The sequence below is a fragment of the Theropithecus gelada genome, chromosome 6, assembly GCF_003255815.1.
Source record: "Theropithecus gelada isolate Dixy chromosome 6, Tgel_1.0, whole genome shotgun sequence".
NCBI classification, from domain to species: domain Eukaryota; kingdom Metazoa; phylum Chordata; class Mammalia; order Primates; family Cercopithecidae; genus Theropithecus; species Theropithecus gelada.
This window is the reverse complement of record NC_037673.1, coordinates 173,724,065-173,741,841: the sequence shown is the minus strand read 5'-3', so window position 1 is coordinate 173,741,841 and position 17,777 is coordinate 173,724,065. Positions and strand designations below refer to the sequence as shown.

Here is a 17,777-nt window from a genome sequence, read left to right as displayed (position 1 = left end):
ACTCCTCTGGGATGCCTGAGGCTTGGGAGAGAACGCAAAGGATTTCCTAGCTAGCCCCATCTCAGAGGGCACAGGCTTGGAGGGGAGGGGAGGCCTGGAATGGAGGGATAATGAGCCGGGTAGCGGCTGAGAATGGCCTGGAATAACTGGTCATGGAGCCGAGATGGGGGACTGTGGTTGGGAATTGGGAACTGGGATCAGGATGAGACTGGGATGGGCTGGACTGAAGAGGTTGCCGTGAGAAATGTTGCGGGGGAGGGGGAAAGTGCTAAGCATGGGGCTGAAGCTGGGATGGGAAAGGAACTGGGTTGGATTTGAGGGTGGGATGCAGATGGCAGTGGATATGATGGGATAGACTGGAGACGGGCCAGGGGTGGGCTGGTGTGTGACCTGGCTTGGGATGAAAATGGGTTTAACATGGAGTGGGACGCACCAGGAATGGAGATCAATGAAGCAATGGGTGGGGCGGGACCGGATTGGGACGGGGGGTGGGCGGGGGGAGGTGGGAACGGGGCTGGGTTCGGGGCTGGAAGGAGGGCTAGCGCCGAGGGTACGGACGGGGCAGGTGAGGGTTCGGGACGTGGGTGGGGCTGGCCCCGGAGCGGAGCGCAGGGGCGGCGGGTGAGGGGCGCGGGGGCGCCCGGGGCAGGCCGGGAAGGGGGGGCGGGCCTCCCCCTGGGCCGGGCCGGGGCGGCGCTAGGACCGAGCGAGCGGAGGGAGCGAGCCGGGCGGAGCCAGCGCCCCCCGCCCCCCGCCGGCCGGCTCCCCTCCCCCGGCCGCTGGCTCGCTCGGCTCGCGACGCTGCAGAGGCTCCGAGGCGGCGGCGGCGACTCCCTCTTTCCCTCCCTCCTCCTCCGTCCGCCCGTCCGTCCGCGCGTCTGTCCGTTCGGCCCGGTCCGGCCCGAAGCATGGCCGGCGTCAGCTTCAGCGGCCACCGCCTGGAGCTGCTGGCGGCGTACGAGGAGGTGATCCGAGAGGAGAGCGCGGCCGACTGGTGAGCCCCCCGCCCCCGCCCCCGGCCCCTTTGTCCCCGCGCCGCCGCCGCGCCTTTGTTTCTCTCCCGCCCCGCCGCCCCGCCGCCGGGAAGGGAGGGGGACCCCGAAATGGTGCAGCGGGCCGGGAGGGCCGGGAGGGGCTGCCTTTGTGCGCGCCGGGGGAGGGGCCGGCGGGCCAGGCGGGGCACTGCCGGGCCCCAAGTGCCCGGAGGCGGCCCCAGGCGCGCGGTGGGAGCGGCGGCCGGACGCGGCCCGGAGGCGCGGGGTCCCGATGTGGGGCCCAGGGCCGCGTGGCCCTGCGGGAGCCCATCCCCCACCCTACCCCCGGGCCCGGGGGATAGGTGTGCACGGGGCGGCCAAGGGCACCTTCGCCACCTTCGAGCGGGCGAGGTCCGGGCGGGGACGGGGCGGGGACCGAGCTAGCGGAGCCAGCGCAGCCTGCCTGGTTCATCCCGGCCCGGCCACAGCACAAAGGAAAGCGAGGGCGGGGGAGGAGCGGAGCGGGCTGGGGGCCGGGCGCCCCGCCCACCGGGGGCCTCTCGGAGTGGGCCGCCCTCCCCCCGGAAACCTGGGCTGGAGTGAGGTGGAAGGATGTTTGCTGCCACATGGCGACCGCGAAGTGACTCCCTTACCGCCGCGGGTCGCGGAGGAGGCAGGGGTGAGCTCTCCTCCCCTACCTGAAGGGGACTGCGGGGACTAGGCAGCTGGCTGGGGGGCACTGAGCTGCCTGTCTAGGGCGCCAGCTGAGGTCCCTGGGAGGAAGCCCTCTGGAGAACAAGTGTGGAGGGAGCCCCCAAAGAGGGCTGAAGGGGTGAACAGATCCACGGGCCCCTACCAAGGGGCCCTCGGTCCCTGATAGGGGAGGAGCTGGGCCGCCCCTCTCCCCGCCCCCCAACTGCTGTCTCCCCCTGAGCTGGGGGAGGGGATGGACCACCTGCTCTGGGGCTGGCGGCGGAAAGAAGAAACCGAGGGGTTCCTCACTGCCCCATCCTGGAATCCTCTTCCTCCCCGCCCCACCCCGTAATACTCTTGGGGAAGGTGCCCATCTGGTTCCTAGGCCGCCTCTCCCCGCTGGCAGATGGGAACAGGCTCTTCTTGAGGAAACTGAGGCAAAGAGGAGGGCGGGTCTGAAGGACCCCGCTTGGGCTGGCCTCACCCACACACTGGGCAGGCAGTCAGGTGGAGACTCTGACCTGGGGGCTCCTGGAGGAGAGGATGAGATGGCTGGGCATCCATGGCATGGTACTGCAGCACTGGCCAGCAGCCAGGCCTGGAGGGATGGACGCGAGAGAGACAAGCTCTCGTGTCCTGCAGGTCAGTCACAGGAGAGGCCAGCACAGACTCAGCAGGCAGGCGGCCCACCCATTGTCCCAGCCCTGCCCCGGGGGGGCTGAGATCATGGGAGGAGCTCTGGGCAAGTGGCCGGCTTGGCCTGGTGTAGGAGCTGGCTTCGGGGTAAGGCCCCGCCTGGGGAGAGGCACAGCTCACCCCAGAACACCTCCTTCGCCCTCCAGTCTGGAGGGGTGTTGTCTACCACCACCCCATTTTCTCCTAAAAGCAGAGCCCTGGTGGCCTATTGCCAGGGCCACAGAACCCCTGTTGCTCAACATCCTGCTCAACAGAGGCCTGCCCCCCCCACCCCAGCAGCATCCATGTGGCCAAAGCGAGTTATTCATCACTGGTGTGCGTCACCCCCCATCTGGGTTGTGTGTGGGACACACAGATGCACACATGCACATATTTGTTCACTACGGGCCCAGATCACATTTTGAAAAAGGGGTGTGAGGATCACTTTCTGCACAAGAGGATATGAATACCCCAGTGCCCAGCATGGAACCAGGGGTGCAGTGAGGTCTGAAGACTCAGAGGCAGACGCTGCACGTAGGTCCAGAGGGAGGGGTGTCTTGGGTAAATGGCTGTCTGCCCCCGCTTACCTTGCTTCCAATGGGGAGGGGTGGTTGGGGGGGAGTTCACTTCTAGGTGGCAGGGCCTCTGAAGTGGACCACTACTCTGGCACAGGGAGCAGGGGACCCAGGAAATGAGGTTGTATAGTGGGAGGGGCCGCTGTTGTCCCGGTTGTGATATGACTCACTGTGATCATATACAAGTTCCTGGTCCTCTTGGAAAGAAAAAGGATTGGGCCCAGCCCTACCTCAGATACTGAAGGCCTTTCTAGCACCACCATCCTGAGAGTGATAGTCCTGAGGGGTCCACCTGCCCTCACCCCCCCACCCCAGCTCACCCGAGGGTCTCTGGAACTGCCACATTCCAGCTCCCATCTCACACTAGTTCAGTATCTCTGGCTAGATGGCTTCTAAGTTGGTGTCAATATCACACATGCTTATGGTGTGTGGTGTGCTGGACCCCAGGACTCAGAGAGCAGGATGTGCTGATTGAGTCAGCATTCTTGCCTTCAGGAGGCTTACAGTTGGGGGCAGTGTCTGTCTCTAGGAGTTGGAGCTGGTAAGATATGTAGGGGTCCTCTACCCCATCCTGATTCCCTGTGGTTTCACCAGCTTCCACCTGGTGCAGCACCAGGCTCGGGATGCCTCTGATGTGTTTGAGAAGCACTGGTCTTTGTATTCCTGCTGGGATGTGGGGGGTGCTCTGGGAGGGGCAGCTCAGGGGAGGCTGCTGGGGGCCAGCAGCCAGCACTGGGCTCTGAAGAACGGAAGGATTCCACTGGGAATAAGCGTGGGGTAGAGGAGCAGGTCTTGCCTTCCATGTGAAGAGAACAACATAGGCAGAGGCTCCAGGGTGAGCCCTGTCCAGAACCCTGCCTGGGTCAGGGAGCCGTCCAGTGTGGCCCAAGTGTGTGGTGTGGACAGGGCAGTCTGATGGAAAGGCAGGCTGGACGGTTTGAACTGGGGTATGGTTTCTGCTGGAGAAGGGCTGTCCCTGGAGTAGGAAAAGGTGGCCGGAGGTGGGTAGTCAGGGGCTGAGGATGGAAGGCGCCCCAGGGAGCCTGGGCAGGCCAAGACAGGTCCTCTCAGGGACGCTTGATGTCTAGAGCAGTCTCTAGGAACTAGGGTCTCTGGGCTCTGCCTCAGTTTCTCATCTGTGCATGGAGAGGGACAGAGCCTGCTTCTCTCAGGGCCCTTTGTTCCCGTGGTGGGTTAGGGCAGCAGAACAGGTGGCGGGCCAGCTGTGCTGAGAGCAGCTGTCAGGGTCAGGCCGGAGCTGGGGGTAACAGTTGGACCAGGAACTCCCAGCCCCCCAGCCCACCTGTGTTCCTTCCTGGAGGTAGGAAGTGGGGAATTCAGGAAGGGGAGGGGCTGGGGCCATTTGGCCCTGGCCACAACCTCTTAAGATGTCCCCTCCGTCCCTCCCGCCTTCATTTCCTTTGTCCCTTCACTTCTGTCCTTTCTCTTTTTCCTCCTCTCCCTGTTTCTCCCTCTGCTTCTCCCCTCCTCTTTCTCTTCCCCCTTGCCCTCCCTTACTGCCTCCCCTCCTCACAGCCCCAGCCTCCTGCCTTGGCACGTGGGAATAGGAGTTTGGAGAAGGGGTTGAGCCCTTTCAAACCTCAGGGACAAGGCCCTTCCTCCTAGGCCCGGCTCTCCTCCCTCCCAGAAGGTCCTCAGCCTGGGCCTGCATGGGGTGATGGGGGAGGCATCTCTGCATTCCCTTCCGTGAAATGGATGCTCTGTCACCACAGCCTATCAGAAGGAGCCAGGGCACACAAAGCTGGGGAGGAGGAGGAGGAGGAAGGCCGCCAGGTCAGCTTTCTGTTGAAGCTCAGGCGGAAGGAAAGGCCAGCAGTCTCAGGAGGCCTCAGCCAGGGCTGAGGCAGCCTAGGGGCTGGAAGGCCTGGAGCTCACGCATGGCCACCCTGGGGCCAGAGTCTGGGCGAGAGTGACTGCAGTGACCTCATCCCCATTTCAGAGAGGCGGAGATTGAGGCTGAGGGCGGGTCCCCAGGGTCCTTTGTGTTCAAGGAGAATGCAGTTGGGGTGGGCCAGTCGTGTGCCAATTGCAGGGTTGCCATGGTTACCGGGGGATGCCCAGAGCTGTAGGAGCACCAGGTTCTCTCTTCTCCTCCTCCCTCCCCGGGGGAGGGGCAGCGGGGACCAAGGCACGTGCCAGGTAAGTTCCTGGCACTAGCCAATGGGGGATGAGGATTGTGGTAGCCAGGGAACAGTAACCAAGGAACCGTCGCCTTGGAATCTCCATCACACACCCGCTCCACTGGGTTGTAGGCTGCCAGGGCCAGGGCCGGGATGCTGCGCACTGAGCTCGACCAGCCAGCAATTTCTCCCCTCACTGCCTGTGCCCCGCCTGACCCCGGCCTCCAGCGGCACCCTGCTGGGCTCCCGCCTGAACCAATGCCTGGCCCTGTTGTCATGGCTACAGCAGGAGCCCTCCCTGTTGCTGTCCTACCCCCTCCATGTCCCCTATCCCTCCCCAGAGCCGTCCCCACCCAGAATTGGCGGCCTGGGCCCTGACAGTTTGACAGCCACCCCTCCCTCTCCCCAGGGCTCTGTACACATACGAGGATGGCTCGGATGACCTCAAGCTTGCAGCATCAGGAGGTAGGAATTCCAGCCATTCCTTCGCCTTCCTCTCCACCCCCTCCTCCCATTGTTTTCTTCCCCACCCACCTGACTGTAGGCCACCTCCCCGCCTGCACCCTGCAGCCCCACACTTGCCTGGATTTGGCTGGTGTCCTTCCTCCAGTCATCCCTGTGTCCCCAGGGTGGGGAGGAAGCTCTGAGTCTTGTTGAATGTTGGACTTACGAGGCTGAGCCTCCAATAGGGAAAGTGACTTGCCTAAAGCCACACAGCTGGGACGCTTTGGGGGAAGGGCCCTATTCACTGCCTTCCCCAGAGCCAGAAGGCTTGATTGTGCCTCTGGGCACTGGCACCTGGTGAGACATGATGATGTGTGAAGAATGAGACCTGAGTGTGAAGAACAAACACTTCCTCAGTCCTACCCCAAATCAGGGCCTGCAGGAGTCATAGGCAAAGCCGCATCCCTGTGCACTGCCGCCCCCACACATACCAACACCAAACTGGGGCCCACACATCCCAGAGGCCAGAAGACCCCTGGGGGGCCTGCGGAGCCCTGGAGGAGCCTTTCCTTTGAGTTCCAGGCTCTTTTTGGGAAGGGTTTAGGAGGCAGAGACACCTGACGCTCTCCTGGTTACCCCAGAAGGGGGCTTGCAGGAGCTTTCGGGACACTTTGAGAACCAGAAGGTGATGTACGGCTTCTGCAGTGTCAAGGACTCCCAAGCTGCTCTGCCAAAATACGTGCTCATCAACTGGGTATGCGGCCGGGGCTGGGGAAGGGAGCTGAAGGCCCAGAGCAGGCGCCCTTCCCGTCGGCCCTCTGACACCCGTGGAGAGGGAACCCCACCAGTTCCGGGGAAGATGCACCCTATCATGTAGGGCCCCCCCTTGTCCTTTCCCGACCGCCTCTTTGCTGGGTACTTTGCAGGTGGGTGAAGATGTGCCTGATGCCCGCAAGTGCGCTTGTGCCAGCCATGTGGCTAAGGTGGCTGAGTTCTTCCAGGTGTGTGTCGGGGGCCAGGGCTCTTAGGGGTGGGGACAGCCACCAGGGTCTGTGTGCTGGGGTGGTGATGGCGGGAGGATGCTGCCACCTGAGCACTGCCATCTTCTTGTGGAAGGGCGTCGACGTGATCGTGAACGCCAGCAGCGTGGAAGACATAGACGCGGGTGCCATCGGGCAGCGGCTCTCCAACGGGCTAGCGCGGCTCTCCAGCCCCGTGCTGCACCGGCTGCGGCTGCGAGAGGATGAGAACGCAGAGCCCGTGGTTAGTGTGTGTTTGGCACCTGTGGGCTCTGCCTGCGTGGCCTGGTGCTCGAGTCTGGCCTGCCCGGTCCCTCTTAGCCCTCACCCTTTAGGTGTGGGGGGCTCCTGGGGCATTCAGCCTGCCCATGCTGGGTCCTTCGACACCGCAGGGCACCACCTACCAGAAGACAGATGCAGCTGTGGAAATGAAGCGGATTAACCGAGAGCAGTTCTGGGAGCAGGCCAAGGTATGGAACCCTGAGCCTGGCCTGGCTGAGCCGCCCCTCGTGGACCCCATGGGGCAGGTCTGAGTCCCTCACTGCAGTGGCATGGCCCATGCCACGTGCCCCGCCCCCAGCCCTGGGTTAGGGAGGGGCCGGAGGGACTGGGTTCAGGCGCCCAGGCTCAGGGCCTACCCTTGCTCGCACCGGGGCTCGCAGAAGGAAGAAGAGCTGCGGAAGGAGGAGGAGAGGAAGAAGGCCCTGGATGAGAGGCTCAGGTTTGAGCAGGAGCGGATGGAGCAGGAGCGGCAGGAGCAAGAGGAGCGCGAGCGGCGCTACCGGGAGCGGGAGCAGCAGATCGAGGAGCACAGGTGAGCCCGCCCGCCCGGCAGCGCTCCAGGGCCCCCCGGGCGCACCCTGACGGGTGCCGGCTGCTTATCGTTCCAGGAGGAAACAGCAGACTTTAGAAGCGGAAGAGGCCAAGAGGCGGTTGAAGGAGCAGTCTATCTTTGTAAGTTCTTGGCCAAGGCTCCCGGTCTCTGGGTCAGGGAAGTGAGAATGGTCCCTGTGCTCCTGGGCCTGGTGGGGAGATCAGTGGCTGGGAGACAGCGGTGGCTGTTCTGGGGACCTGCATGGGCACGAGGTGCCATGGAGCATCAGGCCTGGCACCTCATCACGTGGGGCTCTGGCCTCTGGCTGTGGAAAAAGACTACTTTGGAGAAGCTTGTGCTCTAGATTGGAAGAGAAAATCCATCTAGACCCAGACCCTCACTGACCAGGCTCCCTCTCCCCTCCCCCGGGGTCTCTTGGCAGATTAGACACTGTTCCTGCACTCTGAGGGGCCACCAGGCCTGGTCCCGCCACGGGAGTGAGGCAGGCGGCATGGGGGAGCCTGGGCCAGTGCCGAGCATCCGTAGCCAGTGTGCTGCGTCTCCTTGGGAGCAGCCTCTTTGTTCCAGGGGTCCCGTCTGAATCTCCAGACATTGGGAATTGCGCGTAGGTCCTGTGGATTGGTCCCTGAAAATTACAGCAGAGTCACATCTTCATGCTTTGAATTTAGTGTTTTGGAAATAGCTAATGTCATTCAGGACTGAGCATGGCTCAGTTCAGGAAGGGAGGTGGGTTCATACTCATCTGGACTGGGACTGTGATGGGCAGGTGCAGGGCTGTGGGGACTGAAACGGGCTCCAGAGTCACCCACAGGAGGCTGAGAGAGAGGAGGCAAGACAGTCCTGCAGGCATCAGCATTAAGTCACTCCAGTCACATCGGCCCTTGGATGGGATGGGGACGATGTGTGGCTGGCTGGTAAGCTCCAGTGTCATTCATTCAACACACACTTGCCACCTGCCACATACAGAACGTGGTGGAGAACAAGCTGGGTAAGATCTTATTTTCATAAGCTGATTCATGTTTTCTTTTGTTTTTTTGTTTTGTTTTTTTTTTTGAGATGGACTCTCACTCTGTCACCCAGGATGGAATGCAGTGGCATGATCTTGGCTCACTGCAACCTCCGCCTCCCGGGTTCAAGCTATTCTCTCCCTCAGCCTCCTGAGTAGCTGGGATTACAGGTGCATGCCATCATGCCCAGCTAATTTTTGTGTTTTTGTAGAGACAGGGTTTCACCATGTTGGCCAGGCTGGTCTTGAACTCCTGACCTTAGTTGATCTGCCTGCCTTGGCCTCCCAAAATGCTGGGATTACAGGCGTGAGCCACTGCGCCCGGCCACATGTATTTGCTTTAATTGTGGCAAAATACATAAAATGTACCATTTCAGTCATTTTAAAATCTGCATTTCATTAAGTGGCATTAAATTCATTCACATTGTTGGATAACCACCACCACTGTTCATTAAACACAAATTCTGCCCTTCCCCACTGGCCAGCTCCTGGCAGCCACCATTCCACTTTCTGTCTCTCTGAAGTTGACTACTCTGGAGACCGCCTATCAGTGGAATCACACAGTGTTTGTCCTTGTGCGTGTGGCTTATTTCACTTAGCATGATGTCCTTAAGGTTCATCCATGTTGTAGCATGCGTCAGAATTTCCTTCCTTTTGAAGGCTGAATCATATTCTATTGTATGGATATACCACATTTTCTTTATCCTTTCAGAGTGAGGGTTATTTATTTATTTATTTATTTATTTTATTTATTTATTTTTTTTTTTTGAGACGGAGTCTCGCTCTGTCGCCCAGGCTGGAGTGCAGTGGCCGGATCTCAGCTCACTGCAAGCTCCGCCTCCCGGGTTCACGCCATTCTCCTGCCTCAGCCTCCCGAGTAGCTGGGACTACAGGCGCCCGCCACCTCGCCCGGCTAGTTTTTTTTTTGTATTTCTTAATAGAGACGGGGTTTCACCCTGTTAGCCAGGATGGTCTCGATCTCCTGACCTCGTGATCCGCCCGTCTCGGCCTCCCAAAGTGCTGGGATTACAGGCTTGAGTATTTATTTATTTTTTGAGATGGAGTCTCGCTCTATTGCCCAGGCTGGAGTGTAGTGGTGCGATCTCAGCTCACTGCAAGCTCCGCCTCCCAGGTTCACGCCATTCTCCTGCCTAAGCCTCCAAGTAGCTGGGACTACAGTCGCCTGCCACCATGCCTGGCTAATTTTTTTGTATTTTTAGTAGAGACGGGGTTTCACTGTGTTAGCCAGGATGGTCTCGATCTCCTGACCTTGTGACCCACCCACCTCAGCCACCTAAAGTGCTGGGATTACAGGCATGAGCCACTGCGCCTGGCCTGCCTCCCAGGTTTAAGTGATTTTCCTGTCTCAGCCTCCCAAGTAGCTGGGATTACAGGCACCCACCACCACGCCCGGCTAATTTTTGTATTTTTAGTAGAAATGGGGTTTCACCTTGTTGGCCAGGCTGATCTCGAACTCCTGACCTCAGGTGATCCACCTCGGCCTCACAAAGTGCTGGGATTACAGGCATGAGCCACTGCACCCAGTGGATAAAGTTTATTCCTTTTTTTTTTTTTTTTTTTTTTTGTATCTTTAGTAGAGACAGGGTTTCACCATGTTGGCCAGGATAGTCTCGATCTCTTGTCCTCGTGATCCACCCGCCTCGGCCTCCCAAAGTGCTGGGACTACAGGCGTGAGCCACCGTGCCCAGCCAAGTTAATAAATAAATATTTATTATTTTTTAATTTTTTTGAAACGGAGTCTTACTCTGTCGCCCAGGCTGGAGTGCAGTGGCACGATCTCAGCTCACTGCAACCTCTGCCTCCTGGGTTCAAGCGATCCTCTTGCCTCAGCCTCCTGAGTAGCTGGGATTACAGGCATGCACCCCCATGCCCAGCTAATTTTTGTATTTTTGGTAGAGACAGGGTTTCACCATGTTGGTCGGGCTGGTCTGGAACTCCTGACCTCGTGATCCACCTGCCTCAGCCTCCCGAAGTCCTGGAATTACAGGCGTGAGCCACTGTGCCCTGCCCGATAAAGTTTATTTATTTTTTAAATTTTATTTTTATTGATTTATTTATTTTTGAGATGAAGTCCCACGCTTGTCCCCCAGGCAGGAGTGCAATGGCGCCATCTCAGCTCACTGCAACCTCTGCCTCCTGGGTTCAAGCGATTCTCCTGCCTCAGCCTCCCAAGTAGGTGGGATTACAGGCACCCACCACCACGCCTGGGTAATTTTTGTATTTTTAGTAGAGATGGGTTTTCACCACGTTGGCCAGGCTGGTCTCAAACTCCTGACCTCAGGTGATCCTCCCACCTCGGCCTCCCAAAGTGCACCGCGCCCGGCCCCGATAAAGTTTATTTTTATGCTGACATTTCAAACATACAGACATGCAGGTAGACAGAACAGTGTTGTGAACCCCCTGAGCTGATTTATTTTCACCAGTTATCAACATTTCAGGTAAAGTCTGAAGGAGCTTACCATTATTTTATAGTCCCATCTGGCCCTTCGAGTATAGTCCACCTGAGAGTGGCAGTGGACATTCTAGCAGGTCAGTGTGGTTCCCTTGCAACTTCAGGTTCTCTAAGGAAGGGCACGTGTGAGAGACTTTGGGATTTAGCACTATAAAATGCTTTCTCCTGGCTTAAGGAGCTGTCTGCTTTCTCTCCCCTGTTACGAATTGTGTGCCATATCTGGGTTCCCTTTTTGCCTGGCCTGCAGGGGAGCTCCCGTGTATCTGAAAATGCTTTAGGCACAGCAGTGGCTTTGGCCTGTGTGGTTAGTGCGTTGGTCTCTCTCCTTCCTCTGGGCCTTGCTTGTTTCAGTGTTGTTCACATGGTTGGTAGTTAAAGCCTTTGTGGTGGGTCGGGCGCGGTGGCTCACGCCTGTAATCCGAGCACTTTGGGAGGCCGAGACGGGTGGATCATGGGTCAGGAGATCGAGACCCTCCTGGGTAATACAGTGAAACCCTGTCTCTACTAAAAAATACAAGAAATTAGCCGGGCGTGGTGGCAGGCGCCTGTAGTCCCAGCTACTCAGGGGGCTGAGGCAGGAGAATGGAGTGAACCCGGGAGGCGGAGCTTGCAGTGAGCTGAGATCGCGCCACTGCACTCCAGCCCCGGCGACAGAGCGAGACTCCATCTCAAACAAACAAACAAAAAAAAAGCCTTTGTGGTAGCTACCCCTGGTCCTTACTTTGAACAAGGCAGAGGAACCAAGTGAGATTACAGCAGGCAAGGGGCAGAGCAGCAAAGGCTGGTGGGACACAGGCTCATGGGAAGGCAAAGAGCCTGGGCTGTCTGGAACTCCGTGGGCTGAGGAGTGGGGGAAATTTGATTGGGAAAGGGGAGCAAGGGCAGAGGAGGAGTTTAGACTTCATTCTGGGGGTCACAAAGTTATCGTTGAGGTGACAGCCCTCCTGAGGGTGGGATACTACGAAGGGCCCTTCTCCCAGTGCCCCTGATAGATAAGCTAAAATTCTAGATTGTAGGCTCAAAAGCAGAGTTGCCCTGGGACTTCACCACCTTAGCAGCCCCTCCTGTCCAAGCTGCCACCTGAGCAGCAGGGGACACTGACTAAGAAGCCTTAGGTGTATGAGTGCAGTTGAGCAAACATGCACCCGCCTTGTACTGGCCACCCACCCACCCGCAGATCCCAGTCCTCGTCCTGTGTCGCTCACAGCGGAGAGGGAGGTGCCTCCGGAAATAGGAACTTAAGGATGTGGTGTCATCGTGGTGGAAGCCAGGAACACCCTGTGGGGACCCAGAGGAGAAAATGACCTGAGCAAGCCAGGGACCTCTTCCCCAGGAAACAGTGGTCATGCTGCAGCTGGAAACCAGAGGGCCTGGCCCCCGGGTCGGGAGCAGGCATTTGGGAGAGGGGCTGATCTCCCGTGCTGAGGCTTGGAGGTGGGAATGGGTGTGCCTGTTCTGGGAACTGACTGTGTCGTGCTGAGGACTTGATGTCTACATCTCACAGTATGTGGGCGCCGTGGGGTGGGGGCCGGCAGGGGGTGGTATTAGAGAGGTGATGGCTAGGTCAGGCAGGGGTGGGGGACGTAGGCCAAGCGAGGGCCCTGCCTACCCAAAACAGTGCGTGCAGTGGGCAGGTGAAGCCAGTAGGCGATGGTGGGGTCGGGGGCAAGCGGGCGGCACAAGCCTGTCTTAAGGGGGCTGCGGCGAGGCCCCGGTGATGGCTGCTCTGGAGCTTGCAGGTGATGTCGCCAGGGCTCTGGCACCTCAAGAGAAACTGGGACCCTGATTTCAGTATGAAAGTTCCTGGTTTTTAAGTGGTGGCAACTAATTAACATGGTTTAAAAATATCATACCAGCAAAACAAAAGCCATCTGTGGGTCATATTTAGCCAGTGCTTGCTGTGGCTCATGGGAACCCCTGAGGGATTTTAAGCTCAGAAAAATCATGGTCTGATCCGCATTTTGGAAAGGTCCTTTCAGGGCCTATGGAGAGCAAATAAGGCAGGTAGCAGTGAGGAAGGCTGGGCCGTGATGCCACGGTCCAGGCAGCAACATTGGCAGCATGGTGGCCCCGGCGCTAGGGTAGGAGGTCCGAGAAAAGTTATCTGCAAAACAAGGAGCACTCCTGGATGGCCCTAGGCACTTGCTTACATATGGGGATGAGCAAGCGGGTGAGTGAGCCTGGTGCCCAGAGGCCTGGCAGGTCAGAGATTAGGTGGCCGAGGGCCCTGAGGGAAGAGAGGGACTGTGACTCGGTTTGACGGGGCAGAGGTACCACCTCTGAGACCCTTCCTGCCAGATTGTGAAAGAAGCATGGGGGCTGTAAGAAGGCCAGAAGGCTGGGCACTGGTGGCTCATGACTGTAATCCATCCCAACCCTTCGGCAGGCCAAGGTAGGAGGATCCCTTCAGCCTAGAAGTTTGTTGAGACCAGCCTGGGCAACATAGGGAGACCCCATCTCTACAAAAAAATTAAAATTAGCCGGGCATGGTGGTGCACACCTGTAGTCCCAGCTACTCGGGAGGCTGAGGTGGGAGGATTGCTTGAGCCCAGGAGGCAGAGGCTGCAGTGAGCCGCGATTGCACCACTGCTGTCCAGCCTGGGTGACAGGGCGAGAACCTGTCTTAAAAACAAAATGAATAAATAAAATACAGTAAAAAAGAAGGCCAAGAGCCCCTGTGGGGGTAGGTGCACCAGACACTGTCCCTTTGTTTCTAGGGTGACCATCGGGATGAGGAGGAAGAGACTCACATGAAGAAGTCAGAGTCGGAGGTGGAGGTGAGAGCTGGCGCACCAGCCAGGTGAGGCGGACAGGGCTACCTCAGGTTGCCTGGCCGAGCCCCAACCTTTTCCTTGTGCCCTCAGGAGGCAGCGGCCATTATTGCCCAGCGACCTGACAACCCACGGGAGTTCTTCAAGCAGCAGGAAAGAGTCGCATCAGCCTCTGCAGGCAGCTGTGATGTGCCCTCGCCCTTCAACCATCGACCAGGTAGTCCTAGGCCTCACCCCCACCTGGCCCCACTCCTTAGGTCACGGCCCTGAGCCTCTCTGGGACTCTCTTGGAAGGGAAGCCTTGCCCAAGGAACCCTTGGAGAAGGCGAGACCTTCATCCAGCGTGCATCCGCCCACCACTTCCCAGGTGGCAGGACCCCAAGAAGGGCCAGGGATGGTGGTGAAGTCGCTTGTGGCTGAACAGTGGGGAGTGCTAGAGCCTGTGGGGTAGCTCTGGCATGGGCCGAGGCACAGCGCTGGCCGCGGGGAGCAGCTCGGCTGGGGTGAATTAGGCCTGGCCTGGAAGGCCGGGATGCATGCGGGCTGGGCTCTTGTCCCCGGCCTGAGTGAGCCTCCTGGAGCTTGCACCCAGGTGTCCCTGTTCTGCTTCTCACTGTGCTGCTTCTGCCTCCCCTGAAGCTCTTCCCTGCCCTGTCTGCTGGTCTGAGTGTGCTTGCCCCGTGCTGGGGTCCCGCCACAGGCCCTGTCCGCTGTACTGCTCCCAGGCTGGCTGTGTGTCTGGGGCCGGTGTGAGGCTGTGGCTGGCTTGGCTGAGTGTGCCCCTGGCTGAAGGCAGCTTGGACATCCAGGGCCAGCCCTGGGGGCGGGAGAGGCCTCGGGCAGGGGTAGGGGAGACTGACCCTCTCTTGTCCTCTGTCTCTTTCTCTGTCTGTCTCTCTCGGCAGGTCGTCCGTACTGCCCTTTCATAAAGGCATCGGACAGTGGGCCTTCCTCCTCCTCCTCTTCCTCCTCCTCCCCTCCACGGACTCCCTTTCCCTATATCACCTGTCACCGCACCCCAAACCTCTCTTCCTCCCTCCCATGTAGGTAGCAGCCCCAGGCCTCGGCGGGGGTGGTAAGGAGGGCCCCGCTTCCCAGCAGCCCCCCGCCCTCACTCCCCCAGCCTGACCGCTGATCTCTGGCATTTGTCCCCAGGGCAGGCACTGCCTGCCTCTTGCCCCTGGCCTTGTGGGGCACTGGCCCCCAGAGGCCTAGTTTACAGGGTCTGGAGCTGTAGTCTGGCCCCTGCGGGGGCTGGGGAGCTCCCAGCCCCCACCCAGACTCCAGAGAGGAGGTGCTGGCCAGGCCCCAAGGAGGACAATCCTGTCTCACCCCGCTCCCCCGCCCTCACTGACCCACCTGGGGTTTGTTCCACAGGCAGCCACCTGGACAGCCACCGGAGGATGGCGCCCACTCCTATCCCCACGCGGAGCCCGTCTGACTCCAGCACCGCCTCCACCCCTGTTGCTGAGCAGATAGAGCGGGCCCTGGATGAGGTCACATCCTCACAGCCTCCACCGCTGCCACCGCCACCCCCACCAGCCCAAGGTGAGAGAGGGATCCTACCTGCACCAGGCCTCCCGTCATCAGTCCTTGGCTGGGAGCCCCAGGTTGCCATGGTAACCGTTCTCCAGGGATCTGGGCCACCCATCACCAAGACTGCACTGCCCTGGAGGCGGCTGCTGGGGGAGGAGCCCTGGTGTACAGTCAGACCTGCCCTCTCTAAAGCTTAGCACCTGCCCTCTCAAGTGGGAATCGGGCCTTCCCAGAGCTGCCAAGGGGCTTAAAGTCACTGGGGTCACTGGGTAAGGGGGCAGTGGGCCACCTGCATGGAAGTCCCTGGCTCTGTCACTCGTTAGTGGGTGGGCAAGGTCTCCATCCTCCCCCAGGGGAGCCGGTTGCATGTCTCCTCTGCCTGTGCTGTGACAGAGACCCAGGAGCCCAGCCCCATCCTGGACAGTGAGGAGACCAGAGCAGCAGCCCCTCAGGCCTGGGCTGGCCCCATGGAGGAGCCCCCTCAGGCACAGGCGCCTCCCCGGGGGCCAGGCAGCCCTGCAGAGGACTTGATGTTCATGGAGTCTGCAGAGCAGGCTGTCCTGGCTGCTCCTGTGGAGCCTGCCACAGCTGACGCCACCGAGGTCCACGATGCAGCTGACGCCATTGAAACCGACACTGCCACTGCAGACACCACTGTTGCCAACAACGTGCCCCCCGCTGCCACCAGCCTCATTGACCTATGGCCTGGCAATGGGGAAGGGGCCTCCACACTCCAGGGTGAGCCCAGGGCCCCCACGCCACCCTCGGGTACTGAGGTCACCCTGGCAGAGGTGCCCCTGCTGGACGAGGTGGCTCCGGAGCCACTGCCGCCAGCAGGCGAAGGCTGTGCCACCCTTCTCAACTTTGATGAGCTGCCTGAGCCGCCAGCCACCTTCTGTGACCCAGAGGAAGTAGAAGGGGAGCCCCTGGCTGCCCCCCAGACCCCAACTCTGCCCTCAGCCCTTGAGGAGCTGGAGCAAGAGCAGGAGCCGGAGCCTCACCTGCTAACCAATGGCGAGACCACCCAGAAGGAGGGGACCCAGGTGCGGCAGGGACTGCCTGGTGGGAGGGATGGGAGGGAGTGGGGGCTGAGCAGGGTGCTGGCCCTGCATTCCTCATGCTTGCACCAGTACCCCCTTTCTCTGTGACCCACATTATTGGAGGGGAAGTCCATCCCACCCCGCCTCTGTGGGCCAGCTCTGCTTTTGTTCCCAAGGCAGGCATCCGTGTTTCCCTGGCAACCACTGATGGAGTCATTGGTTGCTGGGGAAACGGGCTCAGGCCTGATAGGTAAGCCCCAGTCCGGCTGGGTGGGGCCAAGTGACCTAATGCTTTCGCCTGCAGGCCAGTGAGGGGTACTTCAGTCAATCACAGGAGGAGGAGTTTGCCCAATCGGAAGAGCTCTGTGCCAAGGCTCCACCTCCTGTGTTCTACAACAAGCCTCCAGGTAGTACTGGGCTGGATTATGGGGAGGAATTTGGGTGTGGGGGCTGGATTTGAGTGTGGGTAGCCACCCCACCACTGCCCACCACTCACAGAGGCTGGGGACACAAGTATGGGTCTGCTAGGTCCTTAACTCCTCTCCCTTTCTAATGCCTCAGAAATCGACATCACATGCTGGGATGCAGACCCAGTTCCAGAAGAGGAGGAGGGCTTCGAGGGTGGTGATTAGTGGTGGCGCCAACCCTAGGCTACCCTTGCCAAGGCCGCCCACCTGCATCGGCCTCTGGCCAGACGGCCCGCCGTGCCTGCATTCGCAGCAGCTCCGCCTGGCACCCACTCTGGATTCCGGCCCTGGCTGGGGACTTGGCCGCTTCCCTACCCACAGGGCCTGACTTTTACAGCTTTTCTCTTTTTTTTAAAAGTTGATAGGAGACTTGTACAGTTGACTGGTTTTCCTCCCGTTGGTAGTTGAGACGCTGTTGCAAATTCCACCCCTCCTTCCCTGGTCCAGATTGTAGCTCTTAGTCCTCCCTGCTCAGCTGGCCGGGGTGGAGGCCTCACCCTGCTTGGGGCCTGGCGTTCGGGGAGCTCTGGTGGGAAAATGTCTCCCACCTCTTTTCCTAGTTTTATGTTTCTTGGAAAAATATCACTTTGTATTCTCTGTCCAGGGCTTCAGATATTTTGCACGAATTTTAAAACATGGCAATAAATGGCTCGTGGGCTCTGGCTCCCTGGGACCCCCTCCCCGCCCTTCTTTTGACCCCTTCTTGTCTGGCCCAAAGGAAGTAGCAGGCCCAGCTGGGGCCCCTCGGCTGCCCCCCCCTCTCCTGCTGGGCAGGTCCCAGGCTGGAGGCCCTAGGCGCGGTTCAGGTCAGGGCTATGGATGGGGCCCAGGGGCTTTGGTGGCCCCTCCCCAACTCCTTCCTCTTTGCTTGGGTTCCTTTTTCACGTTCAGTAACTGTTTTTTTTGGAAAGCACAAACTTCTGTAACGGGTCGTGCTCATGTCTGTTAATAAAGAAATCCAGATCCCTTTGGGCTGCCGCCTGCCCTGACCCAGGTTCCCAACTCCTCCCATCTCCGAGGCCGCAGCACCTCCTTGCCACCAGGGGGCGTCCTCACCCTAATTCCAAGACCCGCCGGGGCCGGGGGGCGGTGCTGGGGGCTGAGGCTCCCAGGGGAAGCCGCCTGGAA

The 17,777-nt window shown here is 59.6% G+C and overlaps 1 protein-coding gene across 4 annotated transcripts; it reads left to right on the top strand.

Moving 5' to 3' along the window:
• Nucleotides 1-36: 36 nt before the first annotated feature.
• On the top strand, nt 37-17,616 carry DBN1 (drebrin 1). 4 transcript variants are annotated; one of them, XM_025387262.1, is made up of 16 exons: nt 37-119; nt 908-994; nt 5,468-5,523; nt 6,144-6,256; nt 6,429-6,503; nt 6,619-6,765; nt 6,914-6,991; nt 7,184-7,335; nt 7,412-7,475; nt 13,553-13,612; nt 13,700-13,823; nt 14,512-14,649; nt 14,984-15,154; nt 15,536-16,185; nt 16,487-16,589; nt 16,744-17,616. In XM_025387262.1, the coding sequence occupies exons 2-16, from the start codon at nt 909-911 to the stop codon at nt 16,812-16,814; spliced, it is 2,088 nt and encodes a 695-aa protein (XP_025243047.1). In that variant the 5' UTR covers nt 37-119; nt 908; the 3' UTR covers nt 16,815-17,616. The 4 variants fall into 4 exon arrangements, with proteins under 4 accessions (XP_025243047.1, XP_025243049.1, XP_025243048.1 ...); XM_025387263.1 differs by lacking the exon at nt 37-119 and having other exon boundaries at nt 748-994; nt 6,147-6,256; XM_025387264.1 differs by lacking the exons at nt 37-119; nt 14,512-14,649 and having other exon boundaries at nt 691-994; nt 16,744-17,327.
• The last annotated feature ends 161 nt before the right edge of the window (nt 17,617-17,777 follow it).

Excerpts from the sequence above, each read along its gene's own strand:
- DBN1 (XM_025387262.1), top strand. The coding sequence starts at position 909 with ATGGCCGGCGTCAGCTTCAGCGGCCACCGCCTGGAGCTGCTGGCGGCG. Across the intron at positions 6,257-6,428 it reads AATACGTGCTCATCAACTGG|GTGGGTGAAGATGTGCCTGA; the intron begins GTATGCGGCCGG and ends GGTACTTTGCAG. Across the intron at positions 13,613-13,699 it reads AGTCAGAGTCGGAGGTGGAG|GAGGCAGCGGCCATTATTGC; the intron begins GTGAGAGCTGGC and ends TTGTGCCCTCAG.